Below are 21,835 nucleotides of genomic sequence, written 5' to 3'. Positions count from 1 at the left end.
CAAATGTGCTGCTAGTCGCAAAAAAAAAAGACACAAATGTGCTGCTGATTTATTACCGTCGAAGGGAAATGAATGAAGAGTCTTATGCACCGAGGGCCTCGAAAGACCACGGTAATATAATAGAACAAAAAAAAATGTAGCAACATTTCAGCATACGAGCGACGTGACCAACGGAGACATGGGCTTTGGAATTCCTATGTGGGCTGGATCGAAATGGGCCGGGCTACATTTTCATAAGCAGGGAACAACATTATCACCAGCCCGATCGCGTCCCGTCCCCTTCGTTCGTTCAGCTCACCATCTCGAAGAGCCTCTCGCATCGGCGGAGCAGAGCGCGCAGCGCAGCGACAGTGAGCAAGCATGGCTCACTGCCTCACCGGCAGCAGCACTCCCGCATCCTCGCGTTGTTCCCCGCCTCACTGGGTAATCTCCTACTGCTCAGAACCGGCTCTGCGCCTGACTGCCTTTGTCTTATTCCTCTGAGTGATTTTAGTTTATAGTTCTGGCACCCGTCTATTCCTGGCTTGCTGTTCGTTCCAACAGTTCCAGACTTTCTATAGGGATTTCATGGTGGTGCGAGGTGCTCTTTCTTTTCGATTCCTGCGTCTAACTCTTGGTTTTACGGTTTATTTATTGGGAGAATCGGTGGTTTTGGGGGAGCGTCCTTGAGGGATGCCCTGCTAAGCGAACAGAGTGCCCACAACCTGTATGTGGAATTGCTCTGAAGCTGTTCTTAGATAACGAGCTACCAAAACACTAAGAATTTGTAGGTTTACTGTTCCTATAATGATTTTGTCATTGTAAACTGGAGAGTTAATCAAGAATTTAGCTTTCGATTATGGCCCCAAACTACACTGGTACCTTCACATTTTTATTCTTTTCTGAAGCTACGACTGCTGTTCCAATGTCATTTAGTGTAAAGCGTGGCCATGTTCAGTGTGTTACTGGCCACACTTTACAGTAAATTTGTTTCATCAGTATCTTATTTCCTTTTGTTTTGCCAATTGTTGTTTACTCATGCTCACCCTCCTTTGTACAAAACTTTTATTGGATATACTCTGTAGTTCGTCTGCAAGGATAGCTCATGACTAGAATATGAATATCTCCTTCATGATCTTGAACTCTGAAAAATGAACTGAATTTTTAATGTCCATTTGAATTATTGTGTGTTCTATGTGACAATATAAAGTTTCCTGCCTCCTAGGAATCTTCCAGTCGACATGCCATTGTACAACGTGGCACTTCATGGAGCACACCAACAATATCTGAAACCGAACCTTCATCAGCTGAATCTTCAGCGCTTGCTCAAGGTGGCACCGCCCCTCTGGTTTGTGCACTGCAGTCAACTACCAGACAAGATGTTTCCTGCTTTCACTTCCCAGGACACAACAGAGGAAAAGCTGCTCTGTCTTCCTTGTTGACACTTATTGGCTCAGGGGCATTTTTGCATGACTTACCCGAGCTACCTGAGCTGGACGATCTCTTCTCCCCAAAAGGTGTGATTCTAGATGCTCAAAGGCGAGCAGCTCAGTTGTTTGGGTCATCTAAAACTTGGTTCCTTGTCAATGGAACTACCTGCGGAATCCAGGCCTCAGTGATGGCTACCTGTTCTCCCGGTGACTACCTCCTTGTGCCGCGAAACTGCCACATTTCAGTGATCTTTGCGCTGGTCTTATCTGGTGTGGTGCCTAAATACATAATACCGGAATATAATTCTGGGTGGGACATTGCTGGTGGTATCACCCCGTTGCAGTTGGATGAAGCAGTCAGAGAGTTGGAGGAGTGGAAAGAGGGTAGGCGCTGTTCTTGTTACTTCACCAACCTACCATGGTGTATGCAGCAATGTGCAAGGTATTGTCAATGTTTGTCATCCACGAGGCATTCCGGTTATAGTTGACGAGGCGCACGGCGCACATTTCAGGTTCCATGACAGTTTGCCACGCACTGCAGTTAAGCAAGGTGCTGACCTAGCTGTGCAATCCACACACAAGGTCCTGTGCTCCCTTACACAGTCCTCAATGCTTCACATGGCTGGAGATCTTGTGGATCTAGATAAAGTAAGCCAGTGCCTTCAGCTCCTCCAGACCTTGAGCCCGAGTAACCTCCTACTGTCATCTTTAGATGCTGCAAGAGATCAGCTGAGCAAGAACGCAAATATATTTGATGAGCCATTAGCTATAGCATCAGAAACAAAAGACCAGCTTTTTGGGATATCTGTTCTGGACTTGTCATGCTTTGCTTCTGAATTCCCTGCTATTGATCCATTGCGTATCACACTCAGCGCTTCAAATCTGCAATTATTGGGATATGAAGCTGATGACATTTTATATGAAGGTCATCAAATTGTATCTGAGCTTGTTGGCACAAGGCAGTGACATTTGCAGTCAACTTAGGAACCAGAGTGCAAGATGTTGAGAAGCTTGTGCAATCTGCAAAGCATCTATCAGAAAAATATTTCTCCACAAATAGCTCCAAACCTATGAAGGAAAATCGTGTGCGTGGCCCATTAGAGAAGATCTCTGTGCATCTGACTCCAAGAGAGGCCTTCTTTACAAAGAAGAAGAGAGTGAGAATTGAGGACAGCCTTGGTGAAATTTGTGGTGAGCTAATATGTTATCCACCTGGTATCCCAGTGCTGATCCCAGGCGAGGTAGTAACCCATGATTCACTGTCTTACTTGATGAGTATCAGACACCAAGGCATCACAATTAGTGGAGCAGCTGATGATGAGCTAAATTCCATTCTGGTGTGCAACTTGTGATGATTGCCCTATTGTTTCAGGAGACTATATTGCAGAGAAGCTGTGGGATAAGTTCTATATCATGTGACCACTTGGCCAAATAATTTAGGTGGCCAAAATAACAAGGACAACAGTGCACATCCTAGGCGATGGCATCTTACTTCAACAGCGACGGCATTCTTCTTGCCTATCGGAATAGGTTTTGGGCACCGGGATCTAGATCTCATATGACTTGGTACATTTTCTTGCCCCTAAGGTCAGACACGGTGGAAGTGATGAGGTCAGCATCAGGTCCAGCATGATGGATTGGATCATATCTACACCATAATAGGTAATTACCCTCTTATGATTTTTCCTATTAGGTCGATAGCTTATTGTTTGTATGTCGAGACAAAACCTGTCACTGCCGCCGCACTATGAATACCATACCTCCGTGTGAAACCGAATTACTATGATTTGAGTAGCAGTTTTTTTTTTCTTTTTTGATATGGTGGTAGCAAGAGCTCACTAAACGAGATTTGTGTCTGAGTAGGAGATTAAAAACATATTTAGATTCAGACCGTCAGTATATGGTTGTGATATTCAATGTTTTCAAGGCGTCGCTTTGTCGTCGCTTCATCGCCAAGGTGCTCCACGCGGGACTCCACAGCAGACGACTCGCCTTACGGGGAGGCCTCTGTTCTGGGCAGCGGGAAAACGCGTGAGAAGGATTGGAAATGGCGGGGAAAACTGAGAGAGAAGGGGTGCGCGGGAGAAACAGAGCGCGCCGGAGGGAGAGAGAGAGCGAGCCCACGGGAGATTCACCAGCAGGAGAGCGGGAGGGGAACCAGAAGCCGCAGCTCGCCCGTGCGGACGCGTTCTCCTGCGCTGACGGGAGAAGTTGCTGCCCGCCCGCCGCCGAGCCGTGCGGCCGCCTGTGCGGGCTGCGGCCATGTTCCCCCAATCGGCGCTGACCTGCAACATCTGGAGGAGAGAGGGAAGCAAGAGACAGAGAGGGGCGGAGGCGGAGCGGTAGTGGAGAACGAGAGAGAGAGAGAGAGAGAGATGCGGCGGCGCTGGAGAGAGGATTGGGAGTTCGAGAGATGAAGCAGGAAGGTTAAAGGTGAGGGGTATATGGGCTGCCTGGTGGGCTGGGCCTGACTACTTCTTGCTCCATCTCCTTTCTTTTCCTTTTTCCTTTTCGTTTTTCTTCATTATCTACCACTCTAAGCTGCTTTTTTAAGATTCCCTTAAGATGTTAAGGCGTCGCCTCGCCTCACGCCTTAGTCGCTTAATCGTAAGGCGGTAGTCGGTCGCCACGCCTCGCCTTACCGCCTTGAAAACATTGGTGATATTAATGGTCTTATCAAATTAGGCATAGAAAGATTAGGAGGATGCCATAATGTATTTTTTTTTAATTTTTATATGCATCTAAGTTTAGTCTGTTTTTAAAGTGTAATTATCAATGTATTCTACTCACTTCCTCTGTTTCCTATTGAAGCGATGTATTATTAGTACTCTGGAATTTGATCCTAGATATTGCATAGCATCCTGCTTGCTAATTGTATTAATTTATGTATGAATGCCATATACTATGATTATTTGAGCAAAGCTATGTACATTGTGACTTGTAAATCGAAGTCTGGTTATCTCATAACAATTATGACATTGGACTCAGACAATATTTTAACTTTGCAGGTTGAATGGAATGACAAGGCAAGAATTATCATTTTTGATCTGGTTTCTTGTTTTGGGACAAGATTGATAGCAGAATGTAAGATCCAATCTGGTTTAATTTTACCTTTTCAATCTACTCCCTCCGTTCCAATTTATAAGTCGTTTTGGTTTTTCTAGATACATAACTTTTATTATGTATCTATACATATCGTATATCTAGGTGCATAGCAAAAGCTATGTATCTAGAAAAGCCAAACGATCAATAATTTGGGACAGAGGGTGGTAGTTTAATTTCTAAGGCCAGTAAGACATTCACCGATTTGCTCCATCTAGATCGAATTTTACATTTTCAAATCTCCATTGCCAAATCATGTGCTCAACCCTGTGGCAGTCCTCCCTCCTACTGTTCAGATTTGTATCAATGTTCTCAAATCTCAAGTCCAGCAATCTCAAATGCCTGGGTGGTGTTGCAGGAGATTAGCGAGCAGGCAGCATTGTGGGTTATGGCTGGTGCTAAGGGTCTCGGTGGAGATTTTAGGTTACTTAGTTGGGTTTGGCCGTTCCATCTCCAAGGGCGTGAACGTGCTAAAAAAAAACTAACCCCTGGCATGGCAATAGCTTATATTGGACATTTTTCTCTACCTTAGTACCTTAATACAATGACACACGTTTGCATGTCTGAGAAAAAAAAACTCAATTTCTATGTTACAACAAAATAGTATGTAAACATACAACATCACATGATTCATTCATCAACTGGAAAGATGTTCCATGTTTTTTAGGGCAAGCATGGAGTAATGCCTCCTTATTTTCTTCCACTTATCATTGAGGTATGCAATGCAAACACTATCATTGATGGAAGTCATTTCAGTGGCGACGACGACGACGATGGTGGATCCGTGGTTGTAGGACACGCATAAAAAATCTGTCCACTTGATAATATATCCATCTCCTTCCGTTACCCCACAGCAGCGCGGTTATAACCACGGTGGCCAATCCTGATATGACCCCTACCTCAATGCCCAAAACATCCCAGTTCACTTCTGTAGAAGAATCGGGTGCAGCAGGAGCCGACGGTGGTCGATTCATGGTGCATGGGTGCGGCAGCGGCTTCCCACACAGCCCATCGTTCCCCAGGAAGGATGTTTCTGGGAACGTTGAGAACTGGTTGGACTGTGGTATTGGCCCCGACAGGTGGTTGTAGGAGAGGTTGAGCACCTCAAGGAAAGTGAGCAAGGCCAACTCCGGTGGGATCTTCCCAGAGAGCTTGTTGTAGGAGAGATCGAGTGACTCCAGCTGCAGCATGTTTGCGATCCGAGGAGGGATATGACCAGTGAATGAGTTCCTGGACAGGTTTAGTCCCTTGAGTAACTTGAGGTCGCCAATGCCGTCGGAGATGGTACCATCAAAGTTGTTGTTGGAGAGATCTAGGTACATGAAAATTGGCAGGATGCTCACCATGGTTGTTTCTTGCCCCTTAAGGGTGATTGTGAAAGAGCTCTTGTCGTATGGCATGTAACCTGGAGGTGATCTGTTTAAATCAGCAATGATTTCAGTATATATACTGGGAGGCCCTGATGAGGAAGGTACCATCATAGCCTTTAACTTCTTGAGGATCAGTGTAGGTATGCCACCAGTAAAAGCATTTGAAGAAAGGTCAAGAACTTGTAGTGCTGGGAAGTAGGAATGCATTTGTTTATGCCTCCCATACTGATCAATGTGACCATTGAACCTGTTGTCATTTAGAACAAGCACTTTCAACAGAGGCAGGACTCCCAACCACTCTGGGAATGTGTCAACTATTTCGTTGTTTCCGAGGTCCAGGAGTTGTAGCATGCGACAGTTGACCAAAGATGCTGGCAGTTTTCCTTCCAACTTGTTGTCATTGATATCTATTATTTGAAGTGCACATTCCTTGCTGATCTTTTGAGGCACGGATCCATGGAAATTGTTGCCTCTCAACTTCAATATCTCGAGCTTGTTTTTGTGCTTCAGCAAGCAGGGTGGTATCAATCCACTAAATCTGTTAAAAGAGAGGTCTAGAATTTCTATATCTGTCCCATTGCATAACAAAGGTGGAACTTCTCCTACAAGGCTGTTGTTTGACAGGAATACAAAACTGGAAGAGCTAATTTGCGACCAAAACTCGGTCGTGACAGAAGAGTTGAAGTGATTGTTTGAGTAGTCCAATTTCACAGTTTCACATGGGGGCAACGGGAGAGCACCCTCAATCTTGTTGGAATGGAGATCGAGGTAAAAAAGACCATACATGAATACAGACAGATCTGTTTGTATGCTAGAAAATGAATTATGAGAGAGGTTGACAGCATCATATTTTCCATTCTCCCAAATCCAATCCGGAATGTGACCAGCAATATTGTTGTTTGAGAGGTCTAAATGTAACAGTTTCTGGTGCCTTAGAAATTCAGGCACATTTGTTAAGTTGCATGATGCCAGTCCCAGAAAATCCAAACGATGAGGATATTCCTGATAAAAATTAGTATCACCATCTTCCATTATTACAACAGACAACCTGTTGTTGGATAGTGATAGAAGGGTCATATTCACGTAGTTCTTGATCAAATTCAGATCCACTGTACCAGTGAAATTGTTTGATGAAAGGTCCAGCTCTTCTAATCCTAGAAGCTTGGATATTGACTTGGGGATTGGTCCTTGGAGTTTGTTCTTACTTATGTCAATCATTCTCAACCTTTGTGATGCATTGGGGTACAAGAGAAAATTCCCAGTGAAATTGTTCTGCGATAGGTGTAGATATTGTAGATGAGGGTGAGAAAACAAAGATACAGGTATCTCACCAGATACTGAGTTGTTCTCGAGGTTGATATACATTAGGTTGTCCAGACCAAGGTAGCCATCTGAAGGTAGAAAACCAGTTAGGTTGTTACTTGACAAGTCGACCATCGAAATCTCAGGCCATTGAGCAAAGGACGAGACGAACCCATGGAATTGGCAAGAATAAAGGTCCAGTATGGTCAGGTTTTTTAGGTTGCCGATGGATTCTGGAATTGGTCTAGAAAACTTGGTTCCACTGAGGACCAAGACCTGCAGCACGCTTCCCTGTTTGAACTCCGGCAACTCACCGGATAGATTCTTATTAAATGATACGTCCAGGATGGCCAAGCTTTTGATATGAAATATTCTGGAAGGGAAGGTTCCATTCAATCCACAGTCTTGAAGGCTGAGAAGTACCAAGGATGAAAAGTTTGTGAAAGATTCTAGTACACGATCAGTAGGGACAAAGTCACTGTTATCGAGTGTCAGCTTGGAAAGAAAGCGGAGCTTAGCAAGAAAGATATCAATAGGACCAGTGATCTTGCAACCACTCATCGTTAGCTCTTGGAGAACAGGCGTTGTAACCAACCCTGTTGGACTTGGGTTGAGGACCGAAATGTTGACACCGAAAAGGTATAACTTTTGGAGGCTACCGAGATTGTGAACCAAGGTGTCTAGGCTCAGATCTCCAAGGTCAAGCCCTGAGAGGCCTAGCGTGACCAAATTGGCAAACCTTGCAAGAGCAGCACTATCAAAACGGCCAGTGATGGTGCAACTAACAAAAGGGCTGAACTTCGTGCACCCCATCATGCTTAGCTCCTTGAGAGCCGACGTTGTGGTATAATTGTTGCTAGAAGAAGAAGAGGCAAATGTAGAATCATTTTGACTAACTGAGACGTTGACAAGATCAAGATAGAGCTCTTGGAGACTGCCAAGGTTGTCAATCAAGGTGAAAAGGTTCAAATTCTCAAGATGAAGACCCGAGAGGTCTAGCGTGAGCAGATTGGCAAGCTAGCCGTTTTCGACGGAGAAATGACCGGACAAGCCGGAATAAGAGAGGTTGAGGTACTTGAGATCACCGAGCTGCTGCTGTGCAGATCCTGCAGCACGACATGCCCATGGATTATTTCCACGGAAGAAGTTTCCTGCAAGGTTAAGGGAGCGAAGCGAGGTGAGTTTAAAGATGTCTGAGCTGAGGTTACCCGAGATGCCGAGGCAGGAGAGGTCAAGAGCGGTGACATGGCTATGGCCTGAAGCGCCGTCATCACACGTGACACCTTCCCAGGTGCAGCAGTCGGTGTCTGCCTGCCAGGACGAAAGGTTTGTTTGCAAAGGCAACGGCAGTGGGCGTGGAAATGAGCTGGGAAAGAATCGGAAGTTGTTCTGCTCTTGAAAGGAGGGGAAGGCCAAAGGGCAGAAGCGAGAAGGGAAGAAGTGGAAGTTTGCTTTGAGGCGTAGCAGGGCATCACTTTGGTCTTGGTGGCATAGGCACGCCCCATGACCGCTGGTTGTGAAGATGATGATGACGATGACGATGACGAGAAGGTAGCTGGGAACGGAACGACAGCAAAACAGCATGGTTTCCGAGCTGTGGTGTGACTGGTGACTTGAGTTAGAGGAGGAGAGTTCAGGGTACTCGGTGCTTATGTTATGACAGTGCAATTGTGCAAGACGTTGGGCATGGGCAGCAGCCTTAAATAGACTGGAGACGGATGGTACACGCACACTTGGATAAGACAATGGCGATGGGACCAAAGGGGTCAAAATCCATGCCACCAGAACACGTATATGCGGTTCTACCATCAGAGTAGGAGCTAACCAGATTTGCTACCAGCTAGCATGTTATTTGTTATCTCTGCAAGTTGCACAAACAAATCTATATGAATTTTAAATGCACGCAATAAAATATTTTGTTATTATTAGATTCAGTATCACATCGAAAATTGACTGCTGGCTCGTTCCATGTGGTTTGTAATAATTTACGTGGCTTGGCCTGGGTCTAACCAAACCTATCAAAACCTATCAACGTGTATGTTTGGCACTTGGTCACAGGGTTTTAGTAATAAAGATTTGAATCCGCTACTACTATTACAAGTTACTGCTATGGTCACTTTGGTTGGTTAAACAAGAATGATTTGATATTTGAAAAAAAAACTTAATTTGGTTTTCTTTGCAGGTTATGTTCTCAGTTATCCACTAGCTCCGTAATTGGACTATCCTCCAGAAGCCCCACTTGCTCTTAATTAGTTACCCACTAGCTCCGCAATTGGATTACCTCCAGAAGCCGCACTTGCAGAATTATGTTGTAGTGGCTTCACAACAGTTGGTGAGGATACCTCAAGACTTCTCTTCCTAGACATTCAGATCGACGGCGATCCAGTCTACGTATTGATGATCATTAGGACGGTTTTCTCTTGTAATCATGGTCGCGTGCTTCTTTTTTAGTCAGGTGCCAGAAGTACTGTTTCAAGTCGTTCTATCAGCTCGATAATTTACTCTTAAAACTGAAGGGAGAAACGAAGAGGTGCCCGCTTCCAGTAAGACTGTAAATCTGTAAATGTATCACAGGCTACAATAATCCAAGTAGACAGCAAGTCAGCAAATAAAACATAACAAAATTCATTCAATACCCTAGACTTTTCTGCCGTATTCTGAACGTAACATTGACATCTTGAAAGGTTATATATGACTTTCTTTTCGGTTTCTCACAAGCGGCAATTTTTGTGGCGAGCAAATGATCCACCGTGCACGGTAGCATTGCCGGTCTGGCAGTGGCAGGGAGATAGCAACTTCAGGTAGACCTGTGTCGATGTAGGCTACTATGTCTGGATAAAAAAAAACACGGCCCACCAAATTCTCAAGCTTCATAGAAGCAGAATCTTTTGATTCTACCTTCAAGTTGAGGCAATCAATACTCAATAGCTATAAATATATTTTATACATGTTGAGTGTGGGCTTCCATATTTTGACCACTTATGCCAAATTTTCTACTTGCTTCAGTCTCCAAACTCTCAATGCCTCTTTACCATTACAAATGTTTATGGTCTTCTGTTTCTTGCGAGAATCCTCGCTGATTCAAATCAAGGAAGTTAAAGAGTTTGTTTTCTTGCGAATTGAGCATAGTTTAGCTAGTAGGTTTCTTATGGTGGCACGTAGGTTTAAGTCATTAACTTGACAATGGTGTTCATATTTTCCTGGATTGATTTTAGAATTTAACAATGCTCGACAGCAATACACTATGTTAATTTCAAGATATGTTAGATCAGAGGTGCTTAGAGGGTTGAGGCACTATGGTAAGACCAACTCTAAGTTTTTTTTTTTAAACTCACCCTCTAAAGCATCATTTGGAGAGTCATTTACATAAAAACCGCTTTCTATATCATTCCACCCTACAACAGTCTTTCTATGTCTTATGCGCACTCTATAGAGTAATCCTTGCTCTCTATCCTAGGATAGCGAGAAATTCAAAAATAGAGGACGTCTATATTTAGAGATCCAATTAAAGAAGTGGTTCGAGGATATTTTTTTTCACCAAAATTTTTATACCTATTAATTAGGAAGGATATAAAGAAGCTCTTGGAGTGACTTTGTTAATTTTAAAATTTGTCGGTCTAGAGTTGCTGAAATTTGTTTTCTCGAAACAAAAAGGGTTAAAGACTTTGTTGGGTCGACAGCGACGCAGATGAACTGCAGAAACAGAGGCCCAAACTGAATAATCGTTGGGCTTCTCTCCCTGCCCTCGGCACGTCTGCCGCAGTCCCAAACCAGCCCACTCCCCACGGCCCATCGTTCCAAACCGATGCGGCGGGCGGATGACGTCGTCCCCGTGCGAGTGACACGAGCCGGCCCACGTCTCCTCCCCGCCCCGCTCCGCTGGACCTCGGCCTCGGGCCTCGGCGGTGTGGAGTGGAGGCCAAAACCCTCGCCAAAATCCCCCAACTCCACCACCACTTCTCTCGCTTTCGCTTTATCACCTGTCGCCACCAACAGTCGCTCCGCCCCCGAGCCCGGGCGCCGCTTCACCGCCGCCGCCGCCGCCGCAGTCGCCGGTCGGGACGCTCCGGGCGACCGCGCCCCCTACGGAGGAATGTCCCCCTCGGCTCCCGCCCTCCTCCACCACCGCGGTACGCGACCACCCCCTTCTCCCCTCCGCCTCTCGTCTCCCGTGCTTACCGTGTGGCGCTGGCGCCGTCCATCTCTAACCACCTAGGGTTTCGCTCCGCGGGTCTGCCCTATCGCCTGTTGTTGGACGGCGTTTGTCCTGCCGCCCTGTGCCGTGCGCGCGCCCCTGTCGTGACGGAGGGAAGCAATGCGCGCGATGTGGGGCCAGGGCAGCCTGCGTAACGGTCGAGGCTGTTTGCTACGTGGCGCGGGTTCCCCAGATGGCGCCGTGTGAGAATGGTGAATCATCAGAGGAGACCTAATCGGGTGTTATGCGGAGAATGGAACTGCTGGAGCCAGTGAATTCCACCAGTATTGCTCTGGGAATTATAACCTTTGCTATGAAATTCCTGGGTAGCAGATGGGGCAAATTACTTTTGCTCCTTCATCATGGGTGCACCGTGGACAAACTATAGACATGTGGCTTCTGTAGTCCAGTGTAACGCTGCCAGCCTCATCTGCTAAGAAACTGGGTAGAGACTTGGTTCTCCAACTATTATAGGTCTTCAGAATCTTATCAAATTGATTGCAATCTCAGCAGTGTTGAATTCACCGTCTATTCCAGTTCCCTGTCTTTGTTTAGGTGCAAGGGGCCAAGGGCTAATTACTTAAATTGATCAGGAATTTATAAACGCCATGACTGGGATTGCGTGTGATGTGAATTTCATGCTTCATCCACGATTTTACAATGAAAGCCTATCTAATTTATGAGTGATGATCTTTTCTATTTAGATGCCTTGCAGTTTCTTTTTTGAAATGAATGCCTTGCAGTTTCTTAGCTGCCTGGATGCACATGTTGACTAAGTTACTGGTCTTTGTTATATTCTGTTAGGTGACTGCCATCTTAATAGCCCCATGTTCAAAATGGATTGCATTTAATTCCCAGATTTAGCTTATATTAGACTTACTGTTAGTTGCTTTTTCTTGGTATCGTCGCCCAGTGCAGTGTTTTCATCTTTTTTGTACGTGGTGTAAACACTTCCCACTTTTGCGTTGTTTGGCTTTAATTAGGACAGTTTGTTAGCTGATTCATAAAAATGCACAGATCTACTCTTACTGTATGCCGTGCACCTCCACTTCTGATGTAGCACTGTACGTCCCTTGCAGATGTACAGATAGGCCACATAAATGGTGCATACTCTTTAAGCATCTTATCATGTTTCCATGATCAAGCTATGACTTGTGACTTTCGCTCTAGACAAAAAGGTGAATGTGGGCTTGTTTAACACTTTGTTTTTCGTATAAACACTTCTTGTAGTCTTTTCCTTCCGATGGCTTTCGTTTTTTTCTTATATCATTCAAGTGGTTCTGTAAATACTGACTTTGATATGATATTTCTACCAAGATGTTTATATCAAAATTGTTCTTGTTAGCCATGCAATCTCGGTTTATTTTGTAATCGATATCCCATATCGTGTACGATAGCAATTAATGCATACAGTTCCATTTTAAGCTTCCTATTCCTTCCTAATTCACAAGTTCCTTCTAAAGCAATAACTAATGTACAGTGCTTTTGCTGCACAGGGATCTCAGGTAGCGCAACCTTACCTGTGCATCATGGAGAAAGCAGAGTCCCTCCAGGAGCTTGTTTCATGGGCACATCACCTATGTTGGGGCCAATGAGGGTATCCTTGGTATGTTGTGCAAGCCCCAACCACCATAGGCCAAGGAATTCGGATACATCGCGACAACAAAAAGGGGGGTCCTCCAGAGGGAAAGGCAAGTCGTACCAGGCTAAAGATGATTCTGAGAACATTGATGAATTCGATAGCGATATCATGTTCTCCAAGAACGGACCACCAATCTCTTTGGCAAGCAATTCCCGTCCTCAAGCCACATCAGCTCCTGGGGAAAGAGAGAAGGAGATTGTGGAGCTCTTTAAAAGGGTTCAAGCACAGCTGCGAGCTAGGGGGAAAGGCAGGGAAGACAAGAAGCCTGAACCTGCAAAAGTGCAGGGTGAAAGGGGCAGTGTTGATTCACTTCTTAAGCTGCTTAGGAAACACTCTGTGGACCAGAGAAGGAAGAGCAGTGACGACAAAGAACAGAATTTTGATGTAATGAGGAGAAGCAACGATTCTGGAAATAGACAAAGTTCAACCATCTTTGGCACAAAAAGTGACATCCAGGAAGAGCAGAAGAAGCCACCTCCGGCACCCTTCAAAAGGCCAGCTTCAAATTTCAGGCGAAGATCTCCTGTTCCTGGAGTGAAGTTCCCGCCTGTTATCAATGCGGTCGTAGACAGAGATGCCGATCGCAAGTCCATCGGCAGTAATGTCGCCGATGCTGTACAGAAAGCTAAGACAGCTCTTGATGAGAGGACTGCTACAGACGAGCCTGTCTCCATGTCTCCGTATGAACCTGATTCTGTAATAGAACCAGAAAATATTTCTTTGGAAGACCTCGATGACATTTTAGACGACGATGAAGAATCTGATGCAGATGAACCAGACGATGAGTATCCAGAACCTTCTTTGGAAATCGCTGATGTTACAGAGACGGATGAATTGCACGTGAACAACTCCACAGAAAGTTCAGATCTAAGCTCTCTGAAGGTTGCAGAGCTGAGAGAGCTTGCAAAGTCCCGAGGAATCAAAGGCTACTCAAAGATGAAGAAAAACGAGTTGATTGAAGTCTTGAGCAGCTGCATGGCTTGATGATAAACGAGTGATGTTGTCAACCTGGCCCTCTGTTTGAACCCACTTTGCTTGGCCAGAGCCGCCTCCTCTCAGTCCCGTAGAAAATTGTAAATGAGCAAGGCTAACTTTGTTCCGGTCTGTGCTGATCTTTTGCGGGTTCTCATTTTGTACGCCTAGTTTGGTAGCCATTTAGCTGAATTCTGTGCTGAGTGGAGTAAGGTAGCTGAGAGCCTGAGATGCTAGCTGTTTGTGTACTATAAATCAATGCACTACGTTCGTTCTAGGTGGTGTTCGTCTTTTCCACAGAGTTGACCTATGGCTGTGATGGACCGTTTGCATATCAAACTGGTAAGGCTACTGGATTGGTCTTGCCGATATTGTTCTGGAACATTGTGGGTTTTTACCTGGGTAATGCTGCAGATGCACCCCGTACTGGCAACTCCCCTGAGAGAGATGTTGCCACATGGTGTTGCTTTGCTTGCATTGCACCCTTCTCTGTATCAATTAATATACAAGATGATGCTGTGATGCAACAACGACTATTGTTTTTGTAGGACAGTGCCACAATATTTATCCTGTGTATGAACAAGAACAAGTCCTGATCTCTCTTTGCGTTGCAGGTGAATGAAGGCTGGCAATTATTGGCCTGCGCTGCGCTCTCGACGCGGTGCAGAGGTAGCTGCAGCTTTGCTCATGGTCATGGAAGACAGGATGAGGAAGAGGAGGAGCAGCCACCAATAACGCATGGGTGGTTTGTTACTTTGTTCAGAGACAGGACACACTAGGACAGGACTGTGTTAAGGCCGGCGGCTGCGTTATTGGCCTGTGCTTCCTTGTGCTAATCGTTTGGCACTGGCAGGCGTCCACGCGGGGAGGGGGGAAGGGGGGGACTCCCTCGCTCAGTCTGCATATGCTTAGGTCTCTGGCAGCCGTCAGATCTGGAGTGATTGGACGGTTAGTTGTCCTCCTCACGTGCCGGGTCTCTGCTGCTTGTCTCTCTGGCTGAGGCCTCGTTTAGATTGGGGTTAGGAATCAATATTTGGGACTGTAGTATTTTCGTTTGTTTTTGACAATTATTGTCCAATCATGGTCTAACTAGACTCAAAATATTCGTCTCGTAATTTACAATCAAACTATGTAATTAGTTATTTTTTTATCTACATTTAATACTCTATGCATGTGTCTAAAGATTTGATGTGATAGAGAGATTGAAAAAACTTAATCTAAACAAGGCCTGACTGGCTCTGCTTCCGCCTGTGCCTGGGGCCTGGGCATACTGCGAAGCCCTGATTAAAGCTGGCCCAGCTCGATACGGCCGCAGTTAGTCCCAGCCACTGCCCTCTTTTTTTTCATTCAAAAAAAAAGTAACGAACACATGTTTGTCCTGTTGGCATGCAGTAGCCACGTATTTGCACACAGGGCCCTTTATGCAAGGCTTCCTCCTTTTGCGTCTCCTCACTCATCTGCTGATCCTACGACACAAAACGCTCGAGAGGCTAGCTGCTGCAACGCCGCATGCATGGACCGGGACCGGTGCTGACCATTGGCCAGCATGCATGCAGATGCAGGTAGGAACGAGACGACGAAGCCAGACCAGACCAGCACAGCACAGGACGGACGGACGTGTACAACGACAAGGTGTGCGTAGACACGTTAGCTAGGCCGGTCCCAGCCTGCACCGCGTTTCTGTAGCGCGCCATCACTGTTCGAACTCTCTTCTGCAAGCTGAGGCTGAGCCGCGGCGCGACAGGGCGAGGGTAGCTAGCACCAGCAGCTAGCTAGGCTGCCGGGCGCCGGACGCGCCGATACTGTTGCCGCGTCGGAGTAGGGCGACCTAGGCCTGCACGCGCCGTGCGCCAGTGCGTGCACGGGAGCCTGGAACCCTGCGTGTGCCGAGTGCCGACGGCCGGGAAGTCGGGAACTGAAGCCGACTAGTCCACATCACACGCCCCTGGCCTGCTCATACCATGGGCCATGCATGCATTATGCGCCGTGCATGGACCATGTGTGATGTGTCCATATCGCAAGCAGCCTCGCACACATCAAACATGAGCACGAGCTACCTTGCTACCTATATCTATATGGTCACGTGTTCTTCCCCTTTTTCTTATACTAGCAAACATGCTACGCGGTCATTTAGACGAATGATAATTGTGTCATCAGTTCCGGCTTGAAATCGGTCTCTGTATTTGTAGCTAGATGGGCAGTTCAAAACATGGTCTCATATTGGATTTGGATTGTGCTGGCTTTGATTGAAAATGTGGTCCCGTGTCGGATTTGGACTAGAAATGTGCGGACAGTAAGAGTGAGATACAGACGCACTGGAGAGTGATATGCGTTGGGATGGCCTAACGGGCGAAAAGTAGGGCAGGATAGTCATTTTGGTCCCTCGACTATCGTTTGAGGCACAATTTGATCCTTGAACTTTCAAAATGATCAATTCAATCCTTTTGGGTTCAGTTTCATTGTAGGACTTTCAAAGTGACGGTTTCCGTTCTAAAACTTTGTATTTTGGGCTTAGTTTCATCTATGAACTACCATAGCGCATTTTAGTATTTAAGCTTTTCTTTTCGGCTCAACTTCATCCCTTATTCTACGTGGAACTCTGTGATGTTACACCTGGTCAACTCTAGAACCACTCGCGATTCAAGATGGACGGTCATCTATCGCTCAGTACCATTGTCCCGGTCTGGTGGCACCTTCCCCAGATATCGAATCAGATAGCACACTTTTGACATTTATATCCATATTTATAAATGAATATAAATATAGATCTGTATATCCTCTAATATGAATAATCGGATCGTTCGGATCCGATATCATATGTTCAATTATAATTATATTGTTTCATTTGAGTAACAAAATGTTATTTCTAGCATATGACAAAAACACATTATTTTTATTCGCAACAGGTTATTAGTTGAGCCTGATGCTAGAAATATCTAAGGGAAAAATTGTAGATCTATTGATGTTCTAATTCATCAATGTGTTCTCAAGGTACTAAATCGCGTTTGTAGCCACTGCAATTACTCCCACAAAAGCAGTGTAGTATCTAGTTTATAGTTCAAGAGAAAGATATTTCCTTGATTCTTTCTTTCTTTCTTCCCAATTCCTGGAATCGTGCTTGTTTTAAAAGATAAATCATGCTATTTGAATAGTTGGTTTGAGTATTTGTTTCAATAGTCGATACTCCTGTGGTGCTTGTATTAGAGTAGGTGGGTAGCATATCACAATCATGTTTCATCAATTTAATGCTTAAATTGGTTTATCCATTCTTTCCTGGACACTGGTATATAAACGGTACCATCTAAAATAATATATTAAAATTATTAATGGCCACTAAAGAGTTTTTAGAATGTCCACTAATAATGTTTGTATCCGAATCTCCAATCGCGAGCCCTGTTGGAGCTGATCAGGCATGATGGTGTGGTGGTCCACATAGGACTAGGAATGAAGTTGAGCTAAAAGCAAAAGTTTGAAGAGTAAAATATACTCTATTTTGATAGTTCATGGATGAAATTGAGCCCAAAATGCAAAGTTTGAGGATTGAAATAGTCACTTAAATAGTTCCACTACTACACAAAACTTAACCGATGCGGTTTTTGCAACCGCCTCCGCCGAAAGGTCACGGTTAATCGGGCCTAACGGAGGCGGTTGGTCGCCCGCCTCTGTTAATCAAATAAAAAAACAAAAAAAAATGAAAACCCGTGGACAAACCCAGCGAGCCCATCCATGGGCCCGCCGAGCCCATCCAAGGGCCACCGCCGCCCGCTAGATGTGCGTCCGCTGGTTACGCCGCGCCGCCGGGCAGCCGTGCCCGCGAGCTCGTCCCCCAAGCCTTCAGATCCGCTCGAGTGAGGGAGAGGGAGAAGGAGGGAGGCACGGGAGATGGAGGGAGTGGCAGAGACGGTGCCGGTGAAGAAGCCGCCTCCCGGATCTGCAAACACTGAGCCCGCCGGCCTCAGATCCACACGCCCACGAGCCTCGACCGTCGGCGGGGAAGCAGCCAGCGCCGCCGCATCGGCCAGGCCCGCGCCTACGGCGCCCGCGCCGCCGCCTCAGCTAGGCTGCCGCGCCCGCGAGGCTGTGCCGCTGGGCTGCCAGTCGCCGTGCTAGGGAGCTCCTCTAGATCCGCTGCTGGTGAGGGAGAGGGAGAGGGAGAGGGAGGCAAGGGAGAGGAGAGAGGAGGGGGCGCTCGGGTGCGGTGCGGTGCGGAGAGGGAGGCACGGGAGAGGAGGGGGCGCTCGGGTGCTGAGTGAGGGAAGTGAGTGAACCCTAACTCCCCTGCTCTAGTATATATATAAACCCGATAGTTGATTGGATATGGGCTTTTTGCTGGGCCTCAGGAATATTAACTGAGGCGGCCTGCCTTGGTTAATAGATTTTAGGAGGCGGTTATTTCTTAGCCGCCTCGGTAAATAGATTTTGTGAGGCGGTTGACTGTGACCGCCTCGGTTAATAAAAAATGACCGCCTCGGTTAATCCCAGGCATTAACTGAGACGGTTTAAAATCCCGCCCGCCTCCGAGGCCATTCTCCAAACGCCTCGCATAAGTTATTTTGTAGTAGTGTTCTAGGATGAAATTAAGCCTAAAACTAAACTTTGAGGTCTGAAACGGTGAAACAGTCGTTTTGATAGTTCAGGGACAAAATTAAGCCTCAGGCAATGTTGAGGGGACTAAAATGACTATTTCACCAAAGAGTACGTAGGAGGGTTCTACTTTTCATATTATCAGGTAGATATATATAGGTATAGAGGTATACATATATATACAGTCAGAACATACCTGTATTTTTTTTACATCATGAAAAAGTCCGTGCTTCACATATCACATACTTGTTTAATGCAAGAAGAAGCGTCAACTCAAAATTATTACAGGCACACTCAATGTTTAATTAAACTCGTATATACTGATTGTGATTGCTGACCAATAAGCAAATAAAATGAAAGGTTATCCATTGAAAGCGAAAAAAAAAATATATCTGATCTCTCCATTGCTAGAGTGGAGAGATTGTGGTCATCCGTGCGCTGCAACAGAGCCGGACTTTTGACATGTACAGCAAGTGGTAACTACTAACTAAGGGGTGGTGACCAGTGACTACCGGTACTACGACGACGACTATATGTGTCTTATTGTGCTGTACATCGCAAGAGGCCGGGGACGGGGAGGCTAGCTGCCGGCTTTAATCACGGGCACTGTTGGTCCGGCGAGCTAGGTCACCGTCAAGATTCCGGTGGCGCCACCACCACTGCTACGTACGTCGTCGTCGTGTGTATGCGTCATATATCTACGACCCTTACATACCCCATCCATCCATGGATGATACGATCGCATAATAACTCCGTGGACCGTGGTAACTGTACGCAGAGAGGAAGCATAAATTGGTGCCCGGCCAGGGGCGCGCTGATCCACGGCCGGCAGGCGCCGCATGTGACCGATGTGACCAACTGGGGGCTGCGCTCTGGCGCCAAGCGCCGGCCGGATCCCCGCTGCCGGCTTGGCCCGCCGTATCGCCGGTGGGGCACCGGTGCCGGGCCGGCCGCGCGCGCTCCCATCCGCCGCAGCACAGCGCCATCTACAGGCGGCAGATGGGGCGGCGGCGGCGGTGGCCACCAGCGCGCGACCCCGCGGCATGCCGGGCGCGGGCCGGACGGGCCGACCAGCCGATCCCTGCCGGCTGCCGCTGCACGCGACGAGACGCAGCGGGCGGGCGGGCGGGCGCGCGCGGCATGATGATTTTATTTGATTTGTGTCCTGTATATATATATATGATCGTGGTCACGGCCACCAAAGCGCGACCTTTTGACCGGCCCATATATGCACACACGCATCAAATCCATGCTGTACGTACGTGTCCGATTCCGATCCGTCTACCTCAGCTAGCTAGCTAGCTAGCTCTGCGTGTCTGCATGCACGGTCATTGTCGCTCGATCGCCATGCATGCATGGGAATCAGAATCTGAATCGGATGACGCTGTTGCATGCATCAATGCATGCATGCTCATCACTCGCTCATCCACCGTACAGAGAGCTAGAGATAGATCGAGCAGCTGCATGCATGATGCACCTCCATCGATCGATCGAGCGATGCACATCCCTGTTTCCTGTGCTGTGTGCACATAGTGGTACAGTAGGTCGCAGCTGAAAGTGACCGTGGCATCTAAGAGGGGGTGAATTAGGCAACTTAAAATTCTAATTCTAAACTACGACATCTTTTTTCTAATCTTAGCAAAACCTATGCAAAAGATAAACTATCTAAATGTGCAACTACGGTTTTGCTAGTGTGTTGCTATCTCTACCACAAAAGGAGTAATACAATCAATGTAAATGCGGAAGCTAAAGAGCAAGGTAGAGATATGCAAACTTCCGTCGACGACTCCGGTATTTTTACCGAGGTATCGAGAAGCGCGCAAACTTCCCCCTAGTCCTCGTTGGAGCCCCTCGCAAGGGCCAAGCTCCCGGTCAGGTAACTCCGTGGATAGCATCGGACCTCTCCCGGATGCTCCCCGCCGTCTTCACTATCAAGCTTCTGGCCGAAACGCCGTGGGCCTTATTCCCTCCGGTACACGGTGGCGGTCACACTACAAATGCGGTTGGTGTGATCTCGCAAGACTACAAGCCCCTCTGATGTACAACAATGGTGCACGCAAGCACCGAGTGGTAAGAAATATGCAAACCTCACTAAACACTAGGCCTAAATCTAGAGCAAGCGCATAAGCGGTGGTCTAATCAACCTAAGCGCTTCGCAAAGGACCTATGCTAATCACCTGATGAAACACTAAGCACTATGCAAGTGGAGATCACTAAAATAGTGCATCAACACTCTAGATATGTTTCCTTAGCTCCACTCAACTCATTTGGCCGGTTGGGGGTTGTATTTATAAGCCCCACTGAGAAAGTAGCCATTGGGGACAAAACCCCGCTTTTCTGCTACTGATCGGACGCTGATCACGTCCTGACCGGACGTGTCCGGTCGTCCCGACCGTTGAAGCTGCGAACAACTGATTGGACGCTGCCAGCATCCGGTCACCACCACCGGACGCGTCCGATCGTAGTTTCGCCGCTCTGGAACCTCTCTGTACTCGACCGGACTCTGCTGTCCTGTGTCCGGTCGATCTACCACTAGCGTCTGGTCCAGCGTTCGGTCACCTCTATGAGCTCATTTTTTTGTGATCTTGCGTACGGCTTGGTTCCTATCTTCATGCTTGGACTTTGCTTGATATCTTGGGTCTTCTCTTGTGCTTCTAAGGTCTTGCTTATGGTGTTGATCATCGGATCATCACGTTGCATTTGTCCAAGTCACGTCTTGCATCCTATTGAACTACAAAACAATCACTTGCAACTTCATTAGTCCAATTTGGTTGTGTTGATCATCAAACACTAAAATCCAAAGTAAATGGACCAAAGGTCCATTTTCCTTACAATCTCCCCCTTTTTGGTGGTTGATGACAACACGACCAAAGCAAGCAAATAATAAAAATTTAGAATTTAAAAACTATCTACTTGCTAGGATGCAATGCAAGGGGCAAGGCTATATGATACTAAAAGATACTACTTGTAAAACTAAAGGATACCACATAAAAGCTTATCTTGCCCTTGCAAATGTCCCCATGTGGCATTATGGATTTAAGCCTTGCTTCCTACACATTCTCCCCATTACATAGGCAATCCATAATCCACTATTCTCTTTTTCTCAGACCATTACCACTTGTAAATTATTAATGCTTGCTTTTGGTCTTCTAAATTCTCCCCCTTTGGAATCAAACACCAAAAAGAAAGACATTAGTAGCACAAGGGAGGGTCAAACTTTGTGATCCTTTATGTGGAGGGTGGAATAGGTCATAAAATT

General features: G+C 46.5%; 2 protein-coding genes and 1 pseudogene across 3 annotated transcripts; 2 read left to right on the top strand and 1 right to left on the bottom strand.

The window, feature by feature from the left end:
- The first annotated feature begins 301 nt into the window (after nucleotides 1-301).
- Nucleotides 302-9,730, top strand: LOC136478304 (uncharacterized; annotated as a pseudogene).
- LOC136478303 (receptor like protein 22-like) lies at nucleotides 4,493-9,264 on the bottom strand. Its single transcript, XM_066476701.1, has 2 exons — nucleotides 8,392-9,264; nucleotides 4,493-8,289 (listed from the first exon to the last, which is right to left on the bottom strand). Exon 2 carries the CDS (start codon nucleotides 7,997-7,999, stop codon nucleotides 5,264-5,266), a length of 2,736 nt encoding a protein of 911 aa, XP_066332798.1. The 5' UTR covers nucleotides 8,000-8,289; nucleotides 8,392-9,264; the 3' UTR covers nucleotides 4,493-5,263.
- Nucleotides 9,731-11,107: 1,377 nt separating the features above from the next.
- Nucleotides 11,108-14,269, top strand: LOC136475130 (SAP-like protein BP-73). Of its 2 annotated transcripts, XM_066472685.1 has the most exons (3): nucleotides 11,108-11,313; nucleotides 12,458-12,556; nucleotides 12,875-14,269. In XM_066472685.1, exons 1-3 carry the CDS (start codon nucleotides 11,277-11,279, stop codon nucleotides 14,002-14,004), a joined length of 1,266 nt encoding a protein of 421 aa, XP_066328782.1. In that variant the 5' UTR covers nucleotides 11,108-11,276; the 3' UTR covers nucleotides 14,005-14,269. The 2 variants fall into 2 exon arrangements, with proteins under 2 accessions (XP_066328782.1, XP_066328783.1); XM_066472686.1 differs by lacking the exon at nucleotides 12,458-12,556.
- The last annotated feature ends 7,566 nt before the right edge of the window (nucleotides 14,270-21,835 follow it).

The sequence above is a fragment of the Miscanthus floridulus genome, chromosome 8, assembly GCF_019320115.1.
Source record: "Miscanthus floridulus cultivar M001 chromosome 8, ASM1932011v1, whole genome shotgun sequence".
In the NCBI taxonomy this organism is placed as follows: domain Eukaryota; kingdom Viridiplantae; phylum Streptophyta; class Magnoliopsida; order Poales; family Poaceae; genus Miscanthus; species Miscanthus floridulus.
The sequence above is the reverse complement of the archived record's forward strand: the minus strand, read 5'-3'. Positions and strand labels throughout refer to the sequence as shown.

Bases quoted from the DNA above. Each gene is read 5' to 3' on its own strand.
- LOC136478303 (XM_066476701.1), bottom strand. From the start codon at position 7,999: ATGATGGGGTGCACGAAGTTCAGCCCTTTTGTTAGTTGCACCATCACT.
- LOC136475130 (XM_066472685.1), top strand. From the start codon at position 11,277: ATGTCCCCCTCGGCTCCCGCCCTCCTCCACCACCGCG. The intron at 11,314-12,457 runs GTACGCGACCAC...CGTCCCTTGCAG, and splicing joins CGCCCTCCTCCACCACCGCG to ATGTACAGATAGGCCACATA. The intron at 12,557-12,874 runs GTGAATGTGGGC...TTTGCTGCACAG, and splicing joins CTTTCGCTCTAGACAAAAAG to GGATCTCAGGTAGCGCAACC.